The 25,823-nt window shown below is 33.8% G+C and overlaps 1 protein-coding gene across 2 annotated transcripts in view; it reads right to left on the bottom strand.

The window, feature by feature from the left end:
* The window catches only part of LOC145287897 (uncharacterized), a 129,060-nt gene that overhangs the window by 46,624 nt on the left and 56,613 nt on the right, over positions 1-25,823 (bottom strand). For both annotated transcript variants that reach the window (XM_080135837.1, XM_080135838.1), the window contains one exon: positions 13,794-13,907. In XM_080135837.1, coding sequence (XP_079991963.1) covers positions 13,794-13,902 — 109 coding nt within the window. In that variant the 5' untranslated portion in view covers positions 13,903-13,907. The remainder of the gene's footprint in view (positions 1-13,793; positions 13,908-25,823) is intronic.

Genomic DNA, 25,823 nt, shown 5'->3' with positions numbered 1-25,823 from the left:
ATTTAAAACCAGACATAAAAAGTAAACACGATTTTAATTTTCAGTAAGCCACATTGCTAACAAGGTTTTCAAATATTAGAGTAGCTGTACATATGTTGTTTTCTTGAAACTTGACTTTTTCCCCTCCCCCTTTGTTTTTTTAAATAAGATTTAAAAAGTTATATTTGATTGTGGCATTAAATTGTTAATTAAATCAAATTGGCATAAAATCATAACCAATTTTATCAAGGTAACGTTAATTTAATATTTTTTTCTATAAAGTTATTGCCAAAAAATAATACCTTCTAAAACTTTCACACATGAGAATTTGCTTAGGATTTTAAAAACAAATTTCTATTCGACAGTTTAAATGCTTCCAAATTCCTTTTAAATGTCAAAAGATCACGATTCACTATTCTTTTGTTTTTATCTAACTATTAACAAAAAAATTAAATTGCCTGACTGGTTAACAAAAAAAAAAAGATTTGCATTTTAGTGGATTTCATTTTATAATTAAATTATTTTAAATAGCTTTTTTATTCTGCATAATTGATTTTTTTTTTTATTTCAATATATATTCAACTGATAATAAATTTTAAAAAATAATTATTTAGTTAATCACCAAAGTTATGCTGACACACACAAAAAAAAAAAAAAAAAAAAAAAAAAAAACACACACACACAAGAAGTGGTTACACAATTTTATTTATATCGAGATTAGCAAGGTTTGAAATTTTTAACTAATACCTGTAGTCAGCAGATAAATGTGACAAAATTATGAGCAATGAATTTCTAATTGAAAATTACACTGGATAATCAGTCATTCTTGTTGATGTAATTGTCGGTTGCATACTGAACAAATGCTAAGAATCAATTAAAACAAGAATAACATTTCATTTTCAGATGCATTCAGGCATTTCTCGAAAGAGGTTTGCATCATCCGTTTGTCACGGTTTTAACAATATTTCATAGCATATTAAGTGCAATCACAGGAGTCCAGAGAATGAAAAAGAAGTTCATTAGATGAATCTATATATTTCTATAAGGTGTGTCCATCCATCATTTAGTCAGTCTGTCCTTCTCACAAACTAAGGTTAGAAATCATTTTTTCTCTCAGCAGCCAGATTAAATGGATGCATCTTAATTTAAAAAAAAAAAAAAAAAAAAATTAATATAAATCGCTCCATACAAGGCATGAAGTATGAAGGATGATTATCGCAAAGATAGATGTTTATTGATGTTAGGCTTGAAGAGACCAATGCTATAAGTAAGAGGAAAACAGTCAGCAATTATAGAGTTACAAAATCATGCAGTTTTATATATATATATATATATATATTAATCAGTTGAAGACTGCCAGAAGAGGAGTTGGCCGAAACGTTGTGAAACAACAACTATGAAGATGAGGATAACAGTCCACAAATAAATAAATACACAAAGTATTCATCTCAAAGATTACAATAAAAAAATAAATAAAATATATAATACAATTCGGTACAGACCCGACAATAGAAGACCAGAAAAGAACAAAAAAACAGGAATTTACTTGATTGCTTCTTTCGCACAGTGGATAAAGGCATTGAATCTCTGTGGTTCCAGGTGAGCATTATCTGAAGGTAGCATTTTCAATCCTACCGAAAGCAGGCCAGAGGATTAGTTGGGCCAAAACGTAGTGAGACAACAACAACAATGGAAGGCAGTAATTACTAGGGATATAGTTAAGAGACTTTCATCATGGTTTATCACTTGAAGTTGGCCGAAACGTGAACAACTATGAAGATGAGGATAACAGTCCGCAAATAAATAGAAGCTTGTAGTTATTGGAAAGAAACTGCTAGAATAGAAAGCTATATCACAATGAGGTATCAAAACCACAAATTGATGGAGACTACTAGATCAAGGAGCCAAACGACCTGGAACAAAAGAAGCAGGGAATAGATCAGACAATTTGGAAGAACATGTCATAATAGTATTTATAGAGAAAAAAAAAAGGGGGGAGAATCGCAACATCCCATCTGTGAGAGAGAAGTTGCAGAGGAGAAGAAAGGTAGACCCAATCATATTACACAGACGTTTCTGCACCTTAGCAAGAATTCTCAAATGGGAACAGACTCTCCAACCCAAATATGGCAACAGTACTCCATACATGGTCCAATAGTAGATTTGTAGAGATATGATCGAGTATTTGCCAGAGAGAGTTACTTGGTTTGCCGAATAGCCTCAGGTGTGAGAAAGTTAATAGAGCAAACTTACTTTACAAAGCAGAAAGAGCACAAAATTTCAGAGTTGATTTCTCAAAAGCAAAGCCATCCACGAGAATATTAAGAAAAGGAGCATGCTGATAGTTATGATTCTAGATTAGCTGCATATGTCACTGACCTGATTTATTTTATTGTTTTAAAAATATCATTACCAAGGAAAAGAGTCAATCAGGCATGTGTATGCACGGTGATGGTGTATCGAGTGAAATCTGGTCTGTGAGGGTTGAGATCATCGTCCAGAACTTTCTGCCAACAAACTGCAAGCTTTCAATCCTCCGGTATCGAATCAAAACCTTTACAAGCTTTTTTAAATTCATCATCCGGTTTTGGTATTTAAGATGCTACAAGTGTTCTGGATTTGGGATGGGCAACACCAGGTAATTTCTCAGGAGTGCGATTCAATTCAAATGGTTGATACAAATTATGTTGCAAGCAGTCATGTCACTTCAGATGCTTGCCAGTCAAGTTTTCCATGATCATGACAGTTCTTACACCGAAGCGTTTGCATCAAAAGACTCAAATTAGTGATTCTTCAAAGTCACATACAACTAAAAGGATAAGAAAGAAGACTGAATTTACTTCACTCTATAATCTAAATCTTGTTTCACATGTTGAGCAATGCAGCACTTCATAAAAGGGCACAGAATAGAGTCCATAAATAGTTTTAAAAAGAATAATATTGATCAATTTTGTGATTAGAGTATCAAGAAGATATTATGACATTTCAGATGAGACATTCAAAAGAATCATTATTTCCTCTAAATTGTACCAAGGTGTTAAAAAATGGGGGGGGGGGCAATATTAAAGGAAAAGCAAAAGTAAAAACAGCAATTTTAAATGTTGAAATCACGATCACATATCTATCAAGATTTTAAGGTAACCTACTTCATATATATATATATATAAAAAGATGTTAAAAAAAAAAAAAAAAAAAAAAAAAACAACTAATAAATTTTATTGAATAACTAAGTGGCCAGGAATGGATAAAAACCATTGTATACGCCAACTCCCAACTTTGAACTCCATTTTTTTTTTTTTTTTTTTGTAATTTCTATAAATAAAATAACACATCATTGCTACTGATGGATATCCAGCACAAAGACAGGCCTAACAATATTATTGTAAAACTTCCTAATACAAAATGAATAATACCATCATATTAGTATAGGAGTTTGTTTAAATTGCATATCCACTCAGAAATTTTTTATTTACTGAAAGATTTTGAATTCATTTTTTGTTAATGATATGTAAATAAATTTTAAGGTATAGACATGAGAAGGTAGGCAGAGGTAAGGGGAGAACCAAACATTGAAAATTTTGACAAGTACAAAGAATAACAAGGTCAGACAGTAAATCAGATTTATTTTCATGCCAACTGCATTTAAACGCAGTGTGCACAAAGTTTATATTTATTCACAATGAACGAATATGCTTTACTTTCTCTTTCACCCATTTTATTCATGATCTTGGCAATATCACAATTTTTCAAGTCATAAAAGAAAAAAACATTCTATTAACACATTCTAATTCTTTTTTTTAAACTGCAAACAAAGAAACTGAAAATTATCAGAAATTAAAGCAGTATAGTAAAAAAAAAAAAAATTTTTTTTAATTTACATACTTATATATGGAAAAAAAACGCATCACTTTGGGAAAAAAATTTTTTCTTTATAAATATCACAAACGTTGCCCCATCCCCCAATGATGAATTTTTTCATGAATACTGTTTTTATAAATAAAATATATTTTAAAACACATTGGAAACTTGAATGCCTGCTAAACACTATCTTCGAGTGTCTAAGGTCTTTCTGTACAGGAGGTTCCTCAGGACAATCTAAGGTCTCTTTGTACAGGGGTTTGTCCGGCATGAGGATACTTTCCCTAGAAGTAAATCCTAACCAAATATCCAAAATCACATAATATTCGCAGTCCAAATAAGATCTTTTCGATATGACTAACCCACACGAGTTTTTACAAGGAATGGTGCACCTTCAAGTGATATCATCTCAAGTAGCAACTCAATGCTTGATACTCCATCAGACTAGATGAATTCTTGTCCTGGAAATATCCCTAAAAATGGAAAATTTCCTTGTTCTGTTTGTGGAAAGGGAGTTTGGAGCAATTTCATTTTCATGTAGTAGTTGCATTAGATACACAAGAAGTGCTATGGAATTACAACTTGAGCAATGATAAGTTTGTGAGCAAGAAATGTTAAAACAATGGAAACGAATAAGAACTTGCATGTGGAGAAAATATATTTGGATGGCAAGACTATCGAGACTACCAAAAAGTTTTGTTACCTTGGTGATATCATTGGAGCACATAGAGAAATTGGTGCTGGTGTGATTGACAAAGTTAAGAGTGGATTGGGTAAGTTCAGAGAACTTCTGCCATCACTAACAAAAAAATCTATCAAGTATGTGTTGGTAGTATAGTGATGTATGGACGTGAACTCTAGTCAATGGAGGGTTGTGGATATGTGTTGCAAAAAGAAAAAACTTGAGAATATTACAATGGTTGTATAGCTTGAGTCTTAAATTTAGACAGTATAGGGAGATATGTGCAGAAGAGGAGACTTCCTTGGTTTGGTCACATTGAAAGAACAGATGAGAATTCTTTGGTTACTAAATATAAAACAGTTCAGGTAGAAGGGCCAATTAGCAAGAGAAGGCCAAGAAAAACATGAGGAAATGACAAGGATGTACCTGAGAGAATGAGGGATAAATAAAGGCCTGGCAGAAGTCAGTTTATAAAAACTGTTTATTCAGATAAAACCGACATTATACTATGATAGGACTCATTTTTGTACCTCAAAGAGAAGCTTCGTCGATCATCCTTCAATTTCAAATAGCATTGTCATCATCAAGTGCATGTTATCTAGGATGTAACCATACCAATCTAGAAAAGGCCCTGTTCACCAGTTATGCTTAAGTATGAAATAACATTTGTACATGTGTCCACACATATCAAGAAGCTCTGTCAGTTGGTCAGTCTGTCTCTTAAGCTTTAAATAGCATGCATTTTCTCAGTATGTATTGAATAGTTAAAGCTACTAATTCTCTTGCATTATTTGTTTGGTCAATGTTAATGGGCCTATAAAAATGGATTCCCACCCATGCACTGATTGACCTAGTGATCCACATTTAATACAAAGTACAAAAAACCTGCAGCATTGTTGGCATTTGTTTATTGGCAATAGATTTAGATGGAAATAGGGAGTGGTATCAAAATTACATTGCACAGGGATTGGAACTTGATAGTTAGAGAAAAAAAAAATAATCTGAAAGGAATGTAGACAGACATGCAGAAAGATATGCATAGAAATATACAGAGAGAGATGGATGCGGTGATAACGAGAGAGAGAGATAGACGGAAAGTCTGCATCTCTCTTTCTCTGTATCGCTTAGAACAGAAAAATGCAGAGGATGACGGAGCGAGAAGGAAATAGTGACAGAGAGAGAGAAGGAAATAGAGTGATAGAGAGAGAGAAGGAAATAGAGTGATAGAGAGAGACAGAGATAATGGATGAAAATGTAGGTCATAGAATTTGAGAAATGTTTTTCTTCATAAAATGATTTTAATTATTCAGAACTTATAAACAAAAAGAAAACAACCTTGAATGGCTTATTTATATAAGCCATTTAAGAGAAAAAAAAACAATTTTGAAAATTCAAAAAAAATCATTTAATTAAAATATCTTTTCATAAAACAAATTTTGGAAAGACATAAATGAGGTCTAACAAGATAATATTTGTTTAATGTTTACCATCAATTATGTATAAATGCTTTGCAGAATTTTGTTCCGATTGGAAATTGTCTTCTGTAGTACAAGTTTTTAAAATTCCTGTCAAAATTAACATGCGATAAGCCTTCTCACAATCTTTGCATAAATATTTTAATCGTTAATCAAGTAAGGACAAATCTAATGTCTACACATCCAAGGTAGTGACTGAATTCTTTGAAAATGACCACTGGTCTTCAATACAATGGTGCCAAAAATGGATGGTCACATTTAATGCTACTAATACAAAATCCCTTTAACAGCAATAAGAATTCGGTACTCTTGCATAATTTGACCCGGATTTTCGGGAATTCCCGTCAAACATGGATTGGACAAGACTGGCAATCATCAGTTTAAGTCGAGTGTTGTAACAGATGCAGACTAATTTAAAAACAACCTGGGAAAAAAAATACAAATGCAAATAATCAAACACTGCCGAAACCGATGATTACCGGCCTCACCTGATTCATGCTTGATGGGAATTCCCAAGAATCCGGGTCAAATTATGCAAGAGTACCAAGAATTCTTTCAATCAGTAATTGTCATGATCTATAGCTTCATTCCAGAGAGCCCAATGTTTAAACTCGTCAGCTTGGCATTTTCAGGCAACATGAAATGGAAGAATAAATAAAATGTTGCCAAGACTACAGCAAAGAAGATGGGTTCTGTCTACCAAGCCAAAAAATTCCTCACATCTACCAGTATCCTATATCTTTACAAAGCTATCATTCGTTCTTGCATGGAATACTGTTGTCAAATCTGGGCTGGTGCACCAACCACTAGATGTCGTACTATCTGCCATGCTCCACTCACCGTCACATTGCCACAGATTTGCATTTTTGTGCTGGTTTTATAGATATTTACACACGTTGCGCTCAGATGAACTTACCGCACTAGTACTCCCAAATGAAGGTCTGACCTACTCGACCACCTGCTAAATTTCACCCCCTTAACTTTAGAGTTCCTGAGACAACGGAAGATTTTCTACTCTGCAACCCCCCTCCCCAGTATCAACATGCAATAATTCTTTGTGAACAAACATCTTGCTGCCTATCTCGGCACACATAAATTTGCTCTCTACAGATTAAAGAAATAAAGCAAATATTTAACTATAAATATTTTCCCTGGCCTGAAGAGACTCACTCTGCAAATGACTAAAAGACCACTATTTCTCAGACGAAGAAAAAATTTCTGCAAAGTTGAAACATACTTATCAAACTATTATTATGTACATCTATATCAAAAATACTTGTAAACGTTTTTTTTTTAATTTTTTATTTCCATACTTTGTGGACCAGGCGCGAACGCAGACTCTACAATTTTAATGAACCACCGTTCTGCCAGATCAAACACTCATTCCTGTGTCTCAATACATCTATCATTATATGTAATCAGTTTTTTTTAAAATACTCAACCATATAGGAACCTATTCCTGACCAAACACACACACATTCAGCTTTATATATATATATATATATATATATATATATATATATATATATATAGATATATATATATATATAGAGAGAGAGAGAGAGAGATTTGCAAACTGTCACTTGTGATAGACTTCTAAATATATATATTATTTTGGATTAAATGAAAGATGAAGAATGAAAGTTACAACTTTATTATATCATAAGAACAATAAGGAAAAGGGGAAGATTAAGACAAAAAAGAACATTTTCACCCGATTTCCCCCTTTTACTTTTCCTTATTTTTCTGATGATATAGTAAAGTTATGTATAATTTTTATTCATCTTTCATTTAATATATTTGTTTGCTCCTCTTAATAGTGTTGAGTTTTTTATCTTGATAAGTTTTGGTTTGTTAAAGGTATATTCTTTATTAACATAACTGTATATTATTATTTTATGTATCTACATAAAATTTTAGGTAAATATTTTGACAGTGCTCGATATGGTTTGGTTTTATGGCAAATCAACCACAGTGGGTCATTTTATGCCAAATATGGTTTTTATGTGTGTATAGCTTGTTCAATCTGAAAGTTATTGATTTGTCAAAAGAAGCTTAGGTCAGTAATAGTCTGCTTACTGTTATTGCTGTAAAACCAATTTCTGTCAGTTTTTGTTTTATGTTTCTTGCAAGCATATGTCGTGTTGTAGTTTGTTATTGTGCATTTTTATTTCTCCATAGTTAGGTTTTATACACCTACAGTTGCATTGTATTATGTCTTGTTTTTTTCCATTACCATGTGAACGATAGTTTAGTGTCAGGTCTTGTGTTTTTGAAACATCTCTTCTGTACCATAAGATTTGCTTGTGGTGTTTAGAGGAATTTCTTCCAATTCCGATTTTTCAAGTGTGCTATACCTGTTGCTTAATTCAAGCGCTATGTTTGTAGTTTATGTATCTTGTTTGTGTCTGGATTGAGATTGTTGACATGGCTTGTCATGACGTTTAGATTTGGGTGAGGACTGTTTATATTGGGATCTGTTTTTGCAGGTTTGTGTGGTTTTTGTACAGCAAGATTGTTTTTTTTTGGAGACTTTGTTGGTCTTGATTTTGAAGGAATTTAGGTATTTTGTGTTGATTTTTCCTGCTGTGAGTCTTGTGATGGTGTTAATTGTTGCTCTTGAGTACTTTTTTTGTTGTGTAGGTAGGGTTTTGGAGTGGGGATTGTTTAGACTGTTGAGGTTGAAGGTATGTAGTTCTTTTACAAAGGTTAGGAGTTTGTTTGAATTCATATTTACCAGTTTTCTTATGAGAAGATCACATTTTTGACATTCAAAATTGGAAATAGTTTGCAATGATTGAGTAACTCTTGGGTAAGGGCTGGATAGGAATTCTCAACAATTTTTCGGGCTTCTGGGAAGATGTTTGGAGTGCGCATAATTTTCATTATCTCTTTCTTTCTTCCATGCTTCACAGAATCTTCAATCAGCTGAATGCTCTCCTTGGCAGTTTATGCATTTCAGTTTTTGGCAGGTGGCTTCCTGGTGGTCAGATCCATCCATTCTACAATTTTTACATATTTTTCTTGTGCTACACCATTTCTCGTAGTGCCCAAACTTCTGACATTTGTAACATATTGAGGGTATAAATTTCTACTTCAGTTATTATGTACCCAATCTTAATTTTGGTTGGAGATTTGGGAGAGTTAAATGTGAGGATGTATGTGTTAGTTTTTCTTTCTTGATCATTTTTCTTTATAGTGACTACTTCTGTTATAAACTGGGTGTTTTTTTAGTTTTGTTTGATTTCATCTGTTGTACAATTATCCAGTTCTGGGCTTTTCACCGTTCCCTTAGATGTGTTGAGAGATTCATGGGGATATGCTTTTATTTTTATATTGTGTAGTGTGCTGGTTCTTAGCATTTCTGCATACTTCTTATTTTTTACTTCTACTATCAATGTATTGTCACGAGTTGTTTTGATTGATTTTGGAGCTACGTTCACTGTAAGATATTTTTCTATTATGAAGAGTGAGAGTTTGGTGATGGGTTTGTCATCCACTGACTCAAGAACTATGTATAGTAAGTGGTTATTTTCTGTTTCACTGTGTCTGTATACATATCAGATTCTGGACATGGTCTTTACTGTATTTCATGACTTTATCTGCAATGGCTTGTGTTTTGTGGTTAAGTGTCATATATAAATTTTTTGTGTTTCATTGGCTATACTCGGAGCCCTATAAGGGGATGCACCTAGGGGTAAACCCATCTACCTTGCAACATCAGGACTACACAGCCAATATACTCATGCTGATGACTGATAATTTAAGATTCTCGCCCTGGACTTTCATCCCCAAGGTAATTACTCACGTGGGGACAGAAGAGGGTATGCATTTTTCCTCAGCAAGATTGACCCTATAGTCATTGTCCTGGTCCCGATTTTGTATATCTGAAAAAAGGTTAACATAACCAGCTGATTGGTCAAATTGGCCTCTCCGACTATCTGTTTAGCCCAGTAAGGGTCACAGTGAAGTGTTGCAAAGCACATGATCTCTTTAGTTATCAGATCATAAGCTGCTCAGCCACCACGATCCCGTCCTTGAGTATTACGGGTCACCTCCCACGGCCAACATATAGCCTCATTGGGAGAGGATGGTCTTACCCCATCTGTAGGGGGGAGGGGCAGTCAGCATATTCTAATGCCCCACCGACAGGGCCTCATAGGTTTGTATAACAGTGTGGACCTTTTTTCATATGATTTCATTATGAGTTCCTTAAACCTGTCTTTATAGATCTTTGTAGACATTTCTAAATTTGAATTTTTGCTTACATACATTTGGTTGGTCATCACGTTCGGTTTCATAGCATTAGAAAAACTTATGCAAGTTATTATAAAAATCAAAGCTACTGAATAACGATAGAATATTTTTTTTCAAGTCAGTTTCTATTATTTAACCCATAGTTGGGACCCTGACAGATACTACCACTCTGGGTCAGAGTGGACCCAGGAGCAATGGCAATTAAGGGATGGTTCCACACACACACACTTAATTTCCTTTAAATATTTGCAAAATTTACTAATATATATTCTTTTTGTTTTACTGGATATTATTTCCAAGCACAATCAGTTTGGGCATCAACTAACTGGAAATGGGTTGATTTGTCACGAGTGATAAACAAACCCAATTCACGCAAAGGATCGAGAATATTCTAACGAGGTATTACTAGTCTTATCTATTACAATAAAATTTGCTTCCATCTAAATAACATTTCTAATCGTTCAACCAATCAGAGATTATAATGAAAAATAGATTGTGACTGATCAACATGACATACATTTCTATGTGAGAGCAATGGGAAAGCCAGAAAAAGATTTTTTTTTCTTTTTTTCACTACTCATTAAATCTGCATTCATCAAATTTGAGACCTGACCAGTCTTCCTTGTTGAAGTACAAGGTAGAGGGGTAGGATAGAGAAGTGGTTTCATCATGCCACTTTTCTCATGGCCATTAGTACAAAAGCCAGCACCAATTGTCTTAAGCCTGAATCTGTACATGACGGATTCTATTTTCTTGACTATTAACTCATTATTCTGCTTGTCCTGTTTTAGAAAAGTTTCAATTAATTACTAGTTCAGTTGTGGGTGTATGTGGATGGGGGTGTTTGGTTTTCATGATTAGGTTTAATTAATGATTATCTATTATTCTTAACTAGGTTAATTTTTAAACAAAATCTGAGAGATGTCAAGTTTACAAAAATAAAATCTTTTTTAAAAACTTATGCTGAATAAAGACTGTGCTGAACTAACATTATTTAGAAACCCATTCTTAATGTGGGAAGAGGAGCTGTGTTAACTATTCTGTACTTTCAGCTAACAATTAAACAAGAGATACTTTAAAAATTGAATTTAACTTGAAAATCCTGTCTAAAACATAGCACAATCTGTAAACTGCATAAGCATCTAGAATTGTTCCTATATGCCAGTGGTATTGATTAGCAATAAGTTCCAGGTGACAGTCCACTAGATTACATTTTGATTTATTCGTCAACTATTTAATAAAAAAAAAAAAAGAACAAAAAAAATTAGTTTTAAAACTTCTAAAATTCATACTAGAATTGCGTACTTGTGCAATTTACAGACTATACTAAAATGACATTTAGAAAAACATTCTTAATACGGGGAGGGGCTTTTTAAATATTCTGTACATTCACCTAACAATTTAATAAACAAAAGATGATGTAAAAACTGAATTTAACTTAAAAACTATCTAAAAAATAATATGGTCCATGTAAAAGTAACAAAAATAGATATTCTTCTAATTATTTTTGTTTTCGGCTTCACATAATACCGGCATTACTCAGGTGCTGGGAGGCGTGTGTTGAGCACAAGAAAAGTATTAGTAGGCAGGCAGGCTCGAACCCGTGACAAAGCTGAAGGCAGAAAAGAAAATGTGACATTTTACCGCTATGCTACAAAACCATAGGAAGTGAAAAGCATTCAAATTTAGCAATGACAATCAAAAAGTTGATTTGCTAAGTGAATGAGTTTGTGCCGGTCCAGAAATGAGTTTTGGCTGAAGGCCAGTTTAGCTTTCCGCCGCTTCATTTATTTGTTTCCCCACGATGTTGGGAAAACCAAGCTTCCCCGAAGAAGGGGGAACTCTCAAATAAATAGCAATTGTCTAATATAAAGGGTTTTCTCAACATTGATCAAAGATAACTGCTTTCAAGGCTGCCAACAGCTTTCCTTCGAGGAGTTTTGCTTTATTTATACGAAAAAGACCAACAAACACGCGAAAGAACAGAATAGCATGAATTTTTTTTCAAGTTGTTCAAAATAAATGTAGATACGACATCCGTTCGCAGATCATAGATATTATGATCTAGGGAGTATATAAAAAGTTCTAAAAAATAGTAACCCTCTCGAGAACCCCCCCCCCCCGGAAAAAAAAAAAAAAAAAAAAGCCTTTTTAGGACATACAAAAACGTGCGCACCACTTTTGCCTTTTATATATGTAGATGATTAAGTTTTTCAAAGAGAAAGAAAAAAACAAACAATAACATCAATGTTTGGTGCATTTTAGGTCAGGAAGCGAAGGTGTTCAGACAGCCTGAACTGGTAACACGAATGGGAAGTGATAAATTTGAAAAAGAAAAAAAAAAGATATTCTGAAGATGTGCCTATTTAAACCTGCATGTTTAACAAACTTTGCGTAGAATTTGTCTCAAATGAGGATAAGTCTGACAGGGTTTAGGCCATTTTGAAGTCAAGTGACCTTTTCCCTGTCCAACCGAGATATGGTTCTGTATATTTCTAGTGTCTACATTTCTATATTTCTTCTCACTCAGACCTCGTATTCTCACATTTTGACAAATGGATAATTTATTGTGTATCACTTAAGGTGACCTTACCAGGAAATTGTGTCAGGGCATCTCAGGCATATTTTATGGGCTAGAGTGCACTTTGTCATGTGCTGACTTCTCAAGCTCCCCACTTCTAAACTTGTTACATCTTCCTGAGGTAGGAGGAAAGTAAATACTACCAATGGTAATTCTATTTCAAACTTACGCATGACAAATGAGTCAAGAAATTATGACTTCAAATTTAAATCTGTCAGGCCATTGAACAGAGCTTCTTTTAGTAATGCTTGGATACATCTAAGAATAATTTAAGATCCAAGTGAAAAATTGAATTTTTAAACAAGCTTCAGAGTTGTCATGCTTAATTGGCACAATGGATACAATGTCAGATTATGAAATCAGTTATGTTATTTAAAACAAATTTTTAAATTACATTTTCTATGCTAGCAGAATTACTTACATGATATAGCTCGATGTTAGTCCATGATCCCCCTCCAAAAAAATATTTAGCATATATGTACCTATGATGGAAAGAAATCATACACCAAAAATCATATAAATTGATAGAGTAGTTTTATTTTTAAAGAAAATCATTTTTAAGTGAATTTGAGTTTTGTCAATGCCCTCTCTTCACATGTTAAGAATGGCTTTCTAAAATCTTGCAAAAGTTTTATTTGGAATTATCTCATGTAAAATGGGTTTTTTTTTTTTTAACTAAATCAATTCACATGATTTTTTTGATGTATAATATATTTTGACTGTTGCAGGTACATAAACATTTTTATTTTTATTTTTCATGTGGATAAGAGGGGTTATGGACTTGCACCTACAAGTTTCTATCAATTGTTGATACACAAAAATTAAAAATGTTTTTTGTATTTCCCATTTCAGTCATAAATCCTTACACTTCTGGGCAGTGGCAGTTCAGCTAGTATTTATGCACTAGTGTACACTGCCAAAAACCTTTTGCAAAAAAGAAAAAATCTTTATAAAAACTTACCCTCAAAAAGCAAATTCGGAGCTGAACTTTGAACTTCTTCCATCACAGAATCCGTCACCTGCTTTTCACAGCTGCTTGGGGCTTCAAGATCCATAACTGCAGCAGGCATTGGTTCTATATAAAACAGAAACGTTTTAATTATATATATATTTTTTTTTTATCATTAATATTTAAAATTGAACACAATCATCTGTAAATGTGTGCAGGGTTATAAGCATTAACAAAAGCCATAATAGCTGAAGATGTCCACACATTAGCAATGCCACAGTCACGACTGTAGAATCAATTAACTACTCAGACTCCTGAAATATTCAAAGGTACAACTCCAAATCAAATCTAATTTCTTTCCAAAATAATAAATAATGAAAGCCCACATTCAAATGGAGGATAGAGTGGTTAAAAAGACCAGGAATGATTTAGGGAATGGGGTTTAAAGTGGGAGTCTAGCAAGAACTTAAGAACCTAATGTCATGTCCGAGAAAGGATATTATAGCCTCTGATCCTGCCAGCTTTTAAAGTGAACAGTCACAAAAAAGATTGTCACTCATTCCAGCCCTGATGCAAATGGGGTGGACTGAGTCACAAGCTAAATCCCTTATCTTAACCTTTTCTATTAAACCCAACGAACACCTTTATATGTATATCTTTCTTTCTCATTAAAGAGTAATTATCTTGTGACTATATTTCTCATGCTAATAAATACTTTATTTTAAAGAAATATTGTGTTTCCTGCAAATTAATAGAAGGCAAAAGGTAGATGGCACATGAACCAGTTCTGTAAGAGTGTATAAAAGTTATATGCATCAAGAGACAAGCAGTATGTAACAGGGCTACCTAGCATTGTCCATAACTTTTGTAAATTATGTAGATTAAAGAAAGAATAAAAGTAAAAGTAAACAATTTGCTTCCTGTTGTAATCTGAAATGTCCAAGTTGATTTGGGGACAATATTAGAGTAAAAATAACTACAAGTGAGATTCGAACTAACGTCTGTTTCCAAGTTTGACCCATGATAGCAAGTACAAAATCTTGACATTAAATACATAAACCATACGTTTGTTTTTGCTTTTATCTTTCTCTCTCTAGATATATATAGAGAGAGAGTTGAATGTAGGTTAGAAAGAGGGAATAACCAATGCAATGGTGTATATACAAAATCTTATTTTGTTAATTTCTGTTTCAAACTTTTTGAGATAAGGATTAATAATTTGTATTATTTTAAGTACTATTTTCATTTTGAATGTTATTCTCAAAATGTTTCGATATTCCATACAGACCAGGGCTCTACGGATAAATTTATCTTTAGTTGACCTTTGACAACTAAATATTTTCGTTTACTAGCCAAATAGAAAAGTGACTAGCCAAACTCACATGACTTTTAGAATATGACATCTTCGTTCTTGTGACAAGTATGTACATCATAAAGATTTTTCTCTGTGTGTGTGTTTTTTAATAAGTGTAATTCAAAACATACAAATTTTATGTTGATAACACTGGTCAACAAATTTTTATTTTTTTTCTTTGGCAGACCATCTAGGAGTGTTTTCTGTGGTTTTGAAGGTCGCTGATTACGAATATAACATTGGTTTTGCCAGATTGGCTCTAGTTTAGAAGATACCGATAGCCCCAAATAAGCCTAAACTGCTAAAATTCTCCCTGAAATACTTCAATATAGAAGCAGTAAATAATAATTTTCTGATATTATTGAATCATTATAATGATTATGTATATATTGAAGTATTTCAGGGAGAATTTTTATATAATTATTTATATAGGGAGAATTTTTATATAATTATATACTGTAATTACTTAATAACATGTTCCATAAATATAGTTGCAGTATAAATTAAACAGTAATCAAGAATTTTCTTTTTAATTCCACAGTTGAAAATGAGTTCCAGAGAGAAAATGAGTTCTTCTAGAAGATGTTGCAGATATGAACCGGATGTCTTTTGTTACATCTGTGGACAGTATATGATGGCACAACAAAAGGGGAATATTACAGACTTTGTCAAGAGGGCGTACAAAGCATACTTCGATATGATACTTGGTGACCAAGACAAGTCTTGGGCCCCACATATGGTGTGCAAAACCTGTGTAGAAAGTCTCCGCGGTTGGACCAACGGTAAGCTGAAGTTGAAGTTTGCCGTACCAATGGTGTGGAGAGAGCCCAACAATCATTTTGATGACTGCTACTTCTGTCTCAATGACATGACGGGGTTTAACAAGCACGAGAAAGCAAATTGGCAGTATCCGAGCCTGGATTCTGCTATCCGTCCTGTTGCGCACTCTGAGGGTCTACCTGTGCCTGTTTTCACCAGTTTGCCTGAAATCGATGAAACCGAAGAGATTCCAGCTGATCTTTCAATATCAAATGATGATAGCTGTAGTGACTATGAAGAACCCTCAAATGGCCCTCAGCTTTTCAATCAATCTGAACTTAATGACCTAGTGCGAGACCTTTGTTTGTCGAAGGAGCAGTCTGAAGTTCTTGCATCACGACTCCAAGAGAAAAACATTCTTGATTCTGGCACAAAAGTAACATACTATAGGACAAGGGAAGACAGCTTGCTTCGTTTCTTTTCTAAAGAAGACGACCTGGCCTTTTGTAATGACGTTTCTGCACTTCTTAACTGCATGGGGATCTCATCATATGACCCAGCAGATTGGCGTCTCTTCATAGATAGCTCGAAAGCAAGTCTAAAAATTGTACTTTTGCACAATGGCAATAAGTTTGCTCCTGCACCAATTGCCCATTCTACTAAGATGAAAGAAGAGTATGATGCTATCAAATTTGTTCTTGGAAAGCTGAATTACAACACTCATAAATGGCTGATTTGTGTGGACTTGAAAATGGTGAATTTTCTGCTTGGTCAGCAAAGTGGGTACACAAAGTATCCCTGCTTTCTTTGTTTGTGGGATAGCAGAGCAAGAATCCAGCACTGGAGAAGGGAGAACTGGCCAGAACGAGAAAGTCTCGAAGTCGGCACAGCCAACGTCATCAATGAGCCTTTAGTACCCAGGGATAGAATCATCTTCCCTCCATTGCACATAAAACTAGGGCTCATGAAGCAGTTTGTTAAGGCGTTGAACAAGGATGGGGATTGCTTCAAGTACATATGCAGGCAATTTCCAGGTCTTTCCATCGAAAAAGCTAAAGGTGGCATCTTCGATGGACCTCAGATTCGAACGCTCATGAGGGATTCTGACTTCACTAATCATATGAACACGGTTGAGTTAAATGCTTGGGTGTCCTTCACAGATGTAGTGACAAACTTTTTGGGAAATCACAAAGCTGACAATTACAAGCAATTGGTCCGTAAGATGCTTACTGCATACGGAAAACTAGGGGCAAATATGAGCATTAAAGTTCATTTCTTGTTTAGCCACCTCGACAGATTTCCTGGTAATCTTGGTGATTACAGTGAGGAGCAGGGAGAGAGATTCCATCAAGACATCAAAACAATGGAAGAGAGGTATCAAGGCAAATGGGATGAGCACATGATGGCAGACTACTGCTGGAACCTTTTGAGAGACTGCCCAAAAGTTGCTCACAAGCGAAAATCGTATAAACGTCAATTTTAGTTCTGTGAATAAAATATTGTTTTGTGTGTTCATTGTAACTAAGAATCTAGTGTATTATGCTTTGCATTAATTTATGATATATAACTGATCATGTAAATGCTTTTTTTTCACTTGGAGAATTAAAATTCAGCAAATTTTTAGAAAATTTTTTGTATATCCTCGAAATCTATGAAAAGTGTTCAGTTATAGGATAAATGAAATGATGTTATATCTAATTTAACTTGTTAGATTGAGATTTTACACTGTCTTTGTGGTTTAAGATTATCATAAAAATCAATATCTGACATTTATGCACTATTTAGCCGTTTTTTGTACGTTTAGCTATGGTCGCGAATGGGTGATTTCAGACAAACGACCCCCCTGTGATATCTCAAAAACTAGAGCCAATTTGAAAAAACTAATGTCAGATTCGGATTCAGCGCCCTTGAAAACCCCAGAAACCAGTCTTACTTTGCCTGCCAAAAATATTGTGTTGACCAGTGTAATTGAAGGTATATAAACATTTTAATTTCTCCAGATATTTTTATAAACAGCCTTCGTTAAAAAAGAAAAAGTATATTATTTTATTAAATTTTTGTTGTTTAAATAATTTAACTTTGTTCGTTATATATGAAAAAAAAAAAGTTGAAAAGATATTTTTCACTCAGCAGTGAGCTTTGGAAGATTGTCAGTGAAAGAAAAACACTCGCCAAAAAACATAAGCATTTCATTATTTCTAGTCGCCAATTCGAAAAATCACTCGCAAATGCAACTGTTTCACTCGCGATGTAGAGCCTTGCAGACTCCAAAGTTTGACAAGAGATACCTGAAGAGGGTTGGCAGTAACATTGGCCAAAACATTGTGAAAATGATATCCAACATGAGAATAGTTCAAATAATACAACTTGCTCATTTCTACCTGGCGTTATGGATGGAAGGCACATTAGATGTGATAAAATATATACTCCTCCATTTTCCTGTATTTATGACTTGATAAAAAGAAATCTATCAACCAGGATTAAATATTAAAATTTATGAAATGAAATGAAAATAACATTTTTCAATTTAAGAAAACAGACAAGTATTCAACCATGAAACAGAGATAACCTTACTTTATATATAAGATATACCATTTATCGCATTTTCATTCTAAAGAAATGCGAGATGTTTTTCAAGGCATTGAATCAAGCTTTATTTTTTTAATAAAGAAAATCTAGAGAATTAATAAATGTTACTTCATAACAAAAAGATGATCACCAATTAAGATGATATAGATGGGAGGGTGGGGGGGCTTACTTCATGTATCACCAATTTTGAGTTAGAGTTAGAATCAGTATTATTTAGATTATTCAGATGCCTGTTCTCGTCTTGACTGTTATTCTTACAATGCTTTGGTAAATACACTTGAAAATGGTCGATTCAAACTTAGAAAGTTGCACAAAGTTTCAAATGGAACTCTAATCTACTGGGATAGCATACTCTTGTTCTGTCGACCTTGACCTGGAAGAAGTCTTAAGTAATTTGCAATTGTATTCAGGTCCGTGGCATAACGGATAAAGTAATAGATGAAATTTAGTTCTAAGTGACACTCTTCTGGAGGTTGAAGGTCCAGTTTTTAATACAGGATGATACTATACCATTTCAACTTCAAAATGAAGAAATAATCAACTTCAAAATGAAGAAGTAATCAACTTCAAAATGAGAAGTAATATAATGCAAATAAATTCAATATTTATTATCTTATTTTTACTTCAAAGAGATACAAAAATAATATAAACGTTCAAAAGAAATGTATTTAAAATTGAATATCATCTAAATTAATAACAGAGAGAAGTACTCTCTGTATTCCAGATATGAAGTTTATTTATTTATTTATTTTTTTACATGAAGGTCACCACTTATCAAGGCCTGGAAGCCACTCGGGGATAAGGGTTATTGCATGTACAGTAATCAATGGGATAGTATCATAGTAATCGTTAGTATTGGAGATTTGATAGAGTGTTTTACTTAAGGGAGCGATTCATCAGGAATTTGTTTATGTTGGACTTGAAGAGATCCAAATTGTAGTCAAGTGGGAAACAGGCAAATGGAAGCGAGTTCCACAGGTGTGCACTTCTAAGAAAGAAGCTTTGTTCATGGAATCTACGTTTGGATTTAGGCAGAAACTTGCTGAGGCAAAACTATTTAATTGTTAAAAATCCCTGGCCATCATCCCTTAAAATCCCAACAATTGAGTCCGTCATACTTCATTTTACGTCAGCTTTTGACTGACTAAACCTTTTCAATTGGATTTAACATTGGACTATCATGGGCAAGTTCGAAAATGTGGCGCTGCAAAAATTCATCCTCCCCCTTCTTCAATTGAAGTATGACAAGGAGCATTATCAGTAACTAAGGTAACACCCCTTTCATATAAATTTCATTTGCCTTTCTAAGGCATTCCCCAGGTCCACTCTTTCGCATCCTCTTTTTTCACCTGATTTCCTAACTCATGGGGTAAGTTAATTAAAAGAATTATCAATTTAGTAAAATAAAAAGATAAAATTTTTTCAAGTTGATTGATCCATTTTGAAGTTGATTATCATTTTGAACTTGAAATGGTATAGTAATACAATGGCAAATTAAGACTTCTATCCAATCATGGCTGACAGAGCGAGAATATACACTTGAAGAAGGTCGGGGGTTACATCAGCTGAAACATTGTGAGAATTACACTAAAGATCAGAACAGTGGTCCAAATAATCTAAATTATCAAACCTCATCTCAAAAATTCAGAAACCAAGTCGAAACTAGTCTGTTAGGACAAGATAAGCGTTTTCATATATAGAAATACAAATTTTGTCAGTTGCTGTATTTATGTTGGTACAAAACGCAGAATATGTCTAAAACATATCAGCTGTTAAAATCTGCCAAGTGAAACAAAGAGTGAATAATTATTAATTAATTCTCAATTAAGAACAAAGATAAACTACAGATGTATAAACTCAATTACATCATTGCTTTACATTCTTTGAATAAGGAATTAATTATTGTGAGGTAATTAGTATTTGTAAATAATTATAGAATCTATTAAACATTAAGTAAAGTATTAAAGAAAAGGCATTTGTTTTATGACATAGCAAGAATTTAAAGGCGATTTACTGTTAAGAAAAACACATTGCAGAGGATTATTAAAACATAAATAACTTTTTTAACCATATGTAAAGGAGGGGCAATTGTGAATTCATGTCTTTCTTAATGGTATTAGTGCATGTATAGCTGAATAAATCAGAGGTAGTATTTGAATTATGTACCTATTTACTATGCCTCCCCACGGGACAGAGTTAGACACCAGGGTCGTTTTTTAACGTGGAGAAAAGGTACAAAAATAAAAATTGTCTCAGTCGTGAAGGATTTCTCCTCCACCGAAAGAGAACAAGAAACAGAAGTGCAGCATCTGGAGAACAGACACTACACTTCGATCTTGTCCTGAAGGCCTAAGGGACAGAGTGAGAATCGAGACGAGGAGGGGGAGGAGAGAGAGACAATACACGGTGGGGTGGGAGAACGAGGACCCGGAAGTGAGACTGGGGGAGGGAGAACGGGGACACGGAAGACAGCCGGGTGAACGGGATGGGGGAAAGAGGCAGATGAAAAGGGAGTGGGAGGGGGAGAGACGGGTGAACGGGGGGGGGGGTAGAGGGGTGAACAGGAAGAGGGGGAGGGAAAGAGGCGGGTGAACGGAGAGGGGAGGAGAAAGGCCAGTGAACCGGGGGGGGTAGCGAGGAGGGGGGAGAAAGGCGGGTTAGCAGGGGGAGAATAGAGGCGGGTGAACGGGGAGGGGGGAAGAGAGACGGGTGAACGGGGAGGGGGGAAGAGAGACGGGTGAACGGGGAGGGGGAGAATGGGGAGGGAGGAAGAAAGCCGGGAGGGGGCAACATAGAACGAGGCGAGTGGGGGAGCGATGCCGAACGGGGGGGGGGGGGGTATGGGTGAGGGAAAAGATACAAAGAGAAGAAAATGGGGAGACAATAGAGAGGCAGGAAACGGGGAGAAAAAATAAGTTACATTTGATTTGTATGATATGCCATGAAAAAAAAAAACAGTACAAAAATGTCGATGGCCTACAACCGAGAAAAGAGAAAAAGAAAAATTCAAATATGTCTTCAAATAAAGACATGAATTTACCTCTAAAACTAATTGTTTTGATAACACTTTAATAAAGGGTATTCAATGCTTCTTGTAACCGATCAATTGCAGACGCTTCACTGAACACATGTTGCTATTTGCTGAAGGCAAAGGGAGGAGACTCTTCATAACCGATTCTTTAGCTTTTCATAGTATCCATTATGCCAATCACACACTATAACAGATGGCATTAACCGAATTAAAAAAGCAATGTTGACAATTTGTGCCAACAAACTTTAAACATGAACAAACAATACAAGTACAGCAACATAGAACTTTCAACTTAAACATTCAAAAATAGAAAAAAGAAAACAAAAAAAATCACAAGCAACCATTATTTGAGTGTTTGAACTGAGTAAACAAAGAACTTGTATTCTTTAGATGCACGTTTTATGATGAAAAAGCCATTTCAAAATATAAGTCCAACTGACAGATAGATGGACAGAGCTTCTTGTCAAGATGCATGGGTCTATGTAAAAATGTAATTTCAAATTAAGTCATGACAAAAAAGATTTAATATTTCTTTTTTTGTAGAGATACGGCATATCTCAGATACGCCAGTTAGAACAGCTGGTATGCTAACAATTACTTTTTGTTTTTTTAACAATTGACTCATTCTTTGGAGGTGTTCGGCCCACTATATTAGCAAAAGAGTACAACAAAAATCATAGATGGACTAAAAATACATTGTATTCTTATCCAAGTGAAACATTAAAAAAAATGTGGGAACTGATGAAATGCATCATAACCAAGAACATAAGTTATAAGACTATAATTCCATTTGACAACATAAAGAGGAGTCAAAATCTTGCTTTTCCATAGTGTATGGAGCATTCCTGTATGTCATGGAAATGTTTATAACTTAAAAACTATTTCATCTGATCAGGTTGAAATTTTGCAAAACTAGAAGTTGTAATTTCAACAAATTTGCGACTATAACCAAACTTTTCAAAAGCCAAGGTCATACAAGGCTTTAGCGATGACATTTGGGTCAAAACGGCAAATTTCTATGATGAAAAGTATGACTTTCACTTGTTCAATGATTGTGACCAATATATCCCAAAATTAAATGAGTTCTAAGACCAAGTTTGCTGATGATTGCTCCTAGGCTGTACCCAAACAAATTTGATCGAAAACATAACTCCAATGGCAAAGGTAATCATTGAATTACTTATTAAATGGAAATGTTATCAGTGCAATAAATTATTTAAGAAATATGTATAGAATATCAATAGATTCTATATATTTGAAAGATGTTTTTGGTTTTTTGGTTTGTTTTTTTACACAGGAATCACCACTTATCAAGGCCCAGAAGCCACTCAAGGATGAGGGTTACTGGGTATACATTAGTCAATGCAATTATCACATAGTAGACATTAGTAGTGGGAGTTTTGTAAATTGGATTACTTAGGAGGACGGTTCATTAAGAACTTGTTTATGTTGGACTTGAAGACAATCAGATTGTAGTCAGCTGGAAAGCAGGCAATCGGAAGAGTTCTACAGGTGTGCAGTTCTAAGAAAGAAGCTTTGTTCGTGGAATCTACATTTAGGTTTAGGCACAGATAAAGAGTGTGGGAAATTATTGATAGTGGTTTTGGCAAGATGAGTGTTTTTCGTGAAAGTTTGGCGAGGGGGGGGAGCATAGATTGAAGCTCAGATGAGCACTTGCCATGAAAATAACGATAAAGCAGAGACAGGCTCGCAGCGTCTCTTCTGTGGGAAAGAGGTTGCAGGAAAGAGAAAAGGGCATCCCCCCACTAAGCTACAAAGTCTATTTTGAACTCTTGTCAAGGTAAGGTAAGCTGCTTCTAGCAACTCCTGCCCAGATGTGGCAACAGTACTCCATCATTGGACGTACCTGGCTTTTATATAGGTAGAGAATTGCATCAGGAGGTAGATATCTACTGGAGCGGAAGGAGGATTCCACTATTTTTCCAGTGACTTTGGCAATGGATTTGATATAAGTGTTCCATTTCAGATCAGGAGTAAAGATCAAGCTCAGAAACTTGTCAAAACATGAAGCCTCCCTAAGACTTGTAATAAAAAGATTTGATACATTTAACAATTAACAAACCAATCAGGTTTTCGAAGATATGTTTGAGGCACAAAATTGTAATGAAAATCATTTCATCTATGGTAAATTTTTATTATGTACTAATGAGTTACCGCTTATCAAGGCCCAAATACCACTCGAGAATAATGAGTTTGTTAGTTGGATAGAAAGACAATACTGTGAGGATTAGTAATTGTGGTTGAAAGTGGACAGAATTCAATAATTTGTTAACATTGGACTTAAAAACAATCACGTTGTAGTTAGCTAAAAAAGAGCCCCATACTATTGGGTCTCATAGGTAAATAGATCTTGAAAAGAAACTTTGCTCATGGAAGTTCTGTTTAGTTTTAAGTAGAAAAAATATTTATAGTGGCCGTAGCTAGCAGAGTTTTTTGTGACTATTTTACAGATGTTTAATATTTTGAAAAGTATAGTTGTTATAAATATTTGATAAAGAAGGATACTTCAGATGTTATATATTTAACATTCCCAATTGTCTTTGTTAATTTTATTCTAGATTAGCATGGACAACAGGATAGAAGTATCAAAATGTGGAAGATCTTTCTTGTAATACCTCTCCCCTCTCTCACACGAAAAGTCCCTATATACTTGCCTCACTACAACGGTAAAGTTGGATACAAGGTTGGGTTTTTCTGTGGAGAATATCCAACCCAAAAAGGGGACAATAATGAAAATTGCCACATCAAGGATTCTCTCTCTTTTAACAAAGGATAGAACAAATACTACACATTGATCATAACTACAAGGTAAAATTAAAAAAGAGCTTAAGTTTTGCACCAAATGTTGATTAAAAAACAAAAAAAGTCAGAGTAATCAATGAAGACACAAGGCAAACTTTTTGGGATGTATGTTACAAATTTTGCACATTTCTAAAAGTAAATTGCAATTACGAATAAGTCAAAGTAATCCAGCAGTTCAAAGTACTATTTAAAGAAATATTTTTCAAAAGAAGTTTGACAAAATTCTTTTAAACACAAAAAAAATATTTTTCATAATTTAATGTTTTTAAAATCATTCAGCACAAAATAATTCTTAATATTTATGGTGAGAGGAAGAGAGAAAAATGAAAAGAGTATAACAAAGAAAAAATAAAGAAAAACCTATTACTGCTGACTGCTTATGCTTAAAGTCAGTGAGTGAATGCATACATTTTAATGGCTGGCAATTTGAAAAATCATTATTTCACAAACAATCCTAATCTTAAAAAAATATTTAAAAAGTTTTTTTATATCAATATAATTCTGAGATTATCTTCTATCAAGTAGAAATTGCTGCTTTTTTTTTTTTTTTTTTTTTTTTTTTGCTTAGCTTATAATATTTGAATAAACCTCTTAATTTTGCTCAGTTGTATTTCACTTCTAACTAGACAAAGAAAAAAAAATTCTGATTGTAGAATTTCAAAATTGGTGAAGTTTTTGTAAAACAAAGGATATGTAACATTGAATCTAATATATATATATTTAACTTGCTGCAAAGCAATTCGATGGATAAAAAAAAGCAAAAAAATTACATGTTTAGAATGATTATTTTTTTCCTTTCCAATAATATAAATTATTCTGAGAGTGGAACAGAAATATACAAATTTTTTGTTTGTTTTTCAGATATTTTAAAATCAGAGTTAAATCATTCTTTTATATTCCAACTAGACAACACTGGGACACTGATCCTGCTAGTACAAAATATTGCACTCAGACCTGGGCTTTTGTGTCTTGACATAGAAATTTGAATGTAATATTGGTGTTTACAGTCTCCAATCAAGCTCAACTTTCACAAAATTGCATATAAAAACAGTCCTAATGTTGTCAATTGTGGATTTAATCGAGTTTTCAGTTATCTTTCACAAAACAATTCCAGTTGAAAAACTAGTAAATTAAATGTTAATCCTAGTTTCAAATTGTTTGTACATATTTTACATGGTACAAATCCAAGATTTTTGGATTACTATTAAAAGAAAAATATAGCTTCATCTCTGCAGTGTTTTAAATCATTATGAAAAAAGTGGTATTTTTATATGATTTTTTTTTTTTTTTTTTTTTCAAGAAGTAATGAGATTTTGTCCAATGTTTAGGCTGGCTTGAAGTAATAATTATGTAAAAAAAAGTTTTCCATTAGGATTAATCTACCACAAAATGTCATTTACACTGAAATTTGGCTTCTGAACTAATAGTATACAAGACGGCAAAATTTATTTCCAACAAATTTTGAATGGTCATAATTTTGTGCCAA

This window comes from Euprymna scolopes, chromosome 11, assembly GCF_053919585.1.
Source record: "Euprymna scolopes isolate OS-2025 chromosome 11, ASM5391958v1, whole genome shotgun sequence".
Taxonomy (NCBI): domain Eukaryota; kingdom Metazoa; phylum Mollusca; class Cephalopoda; order Sepiida; family Sepiolidae; genus Euprymna; species Euprymna scolopes.
The sequence above is the reverse complement of the archived record's forward strand: the minus strand, read 5'-3'. Positions and strand labels throughout refer to the sequence as shown.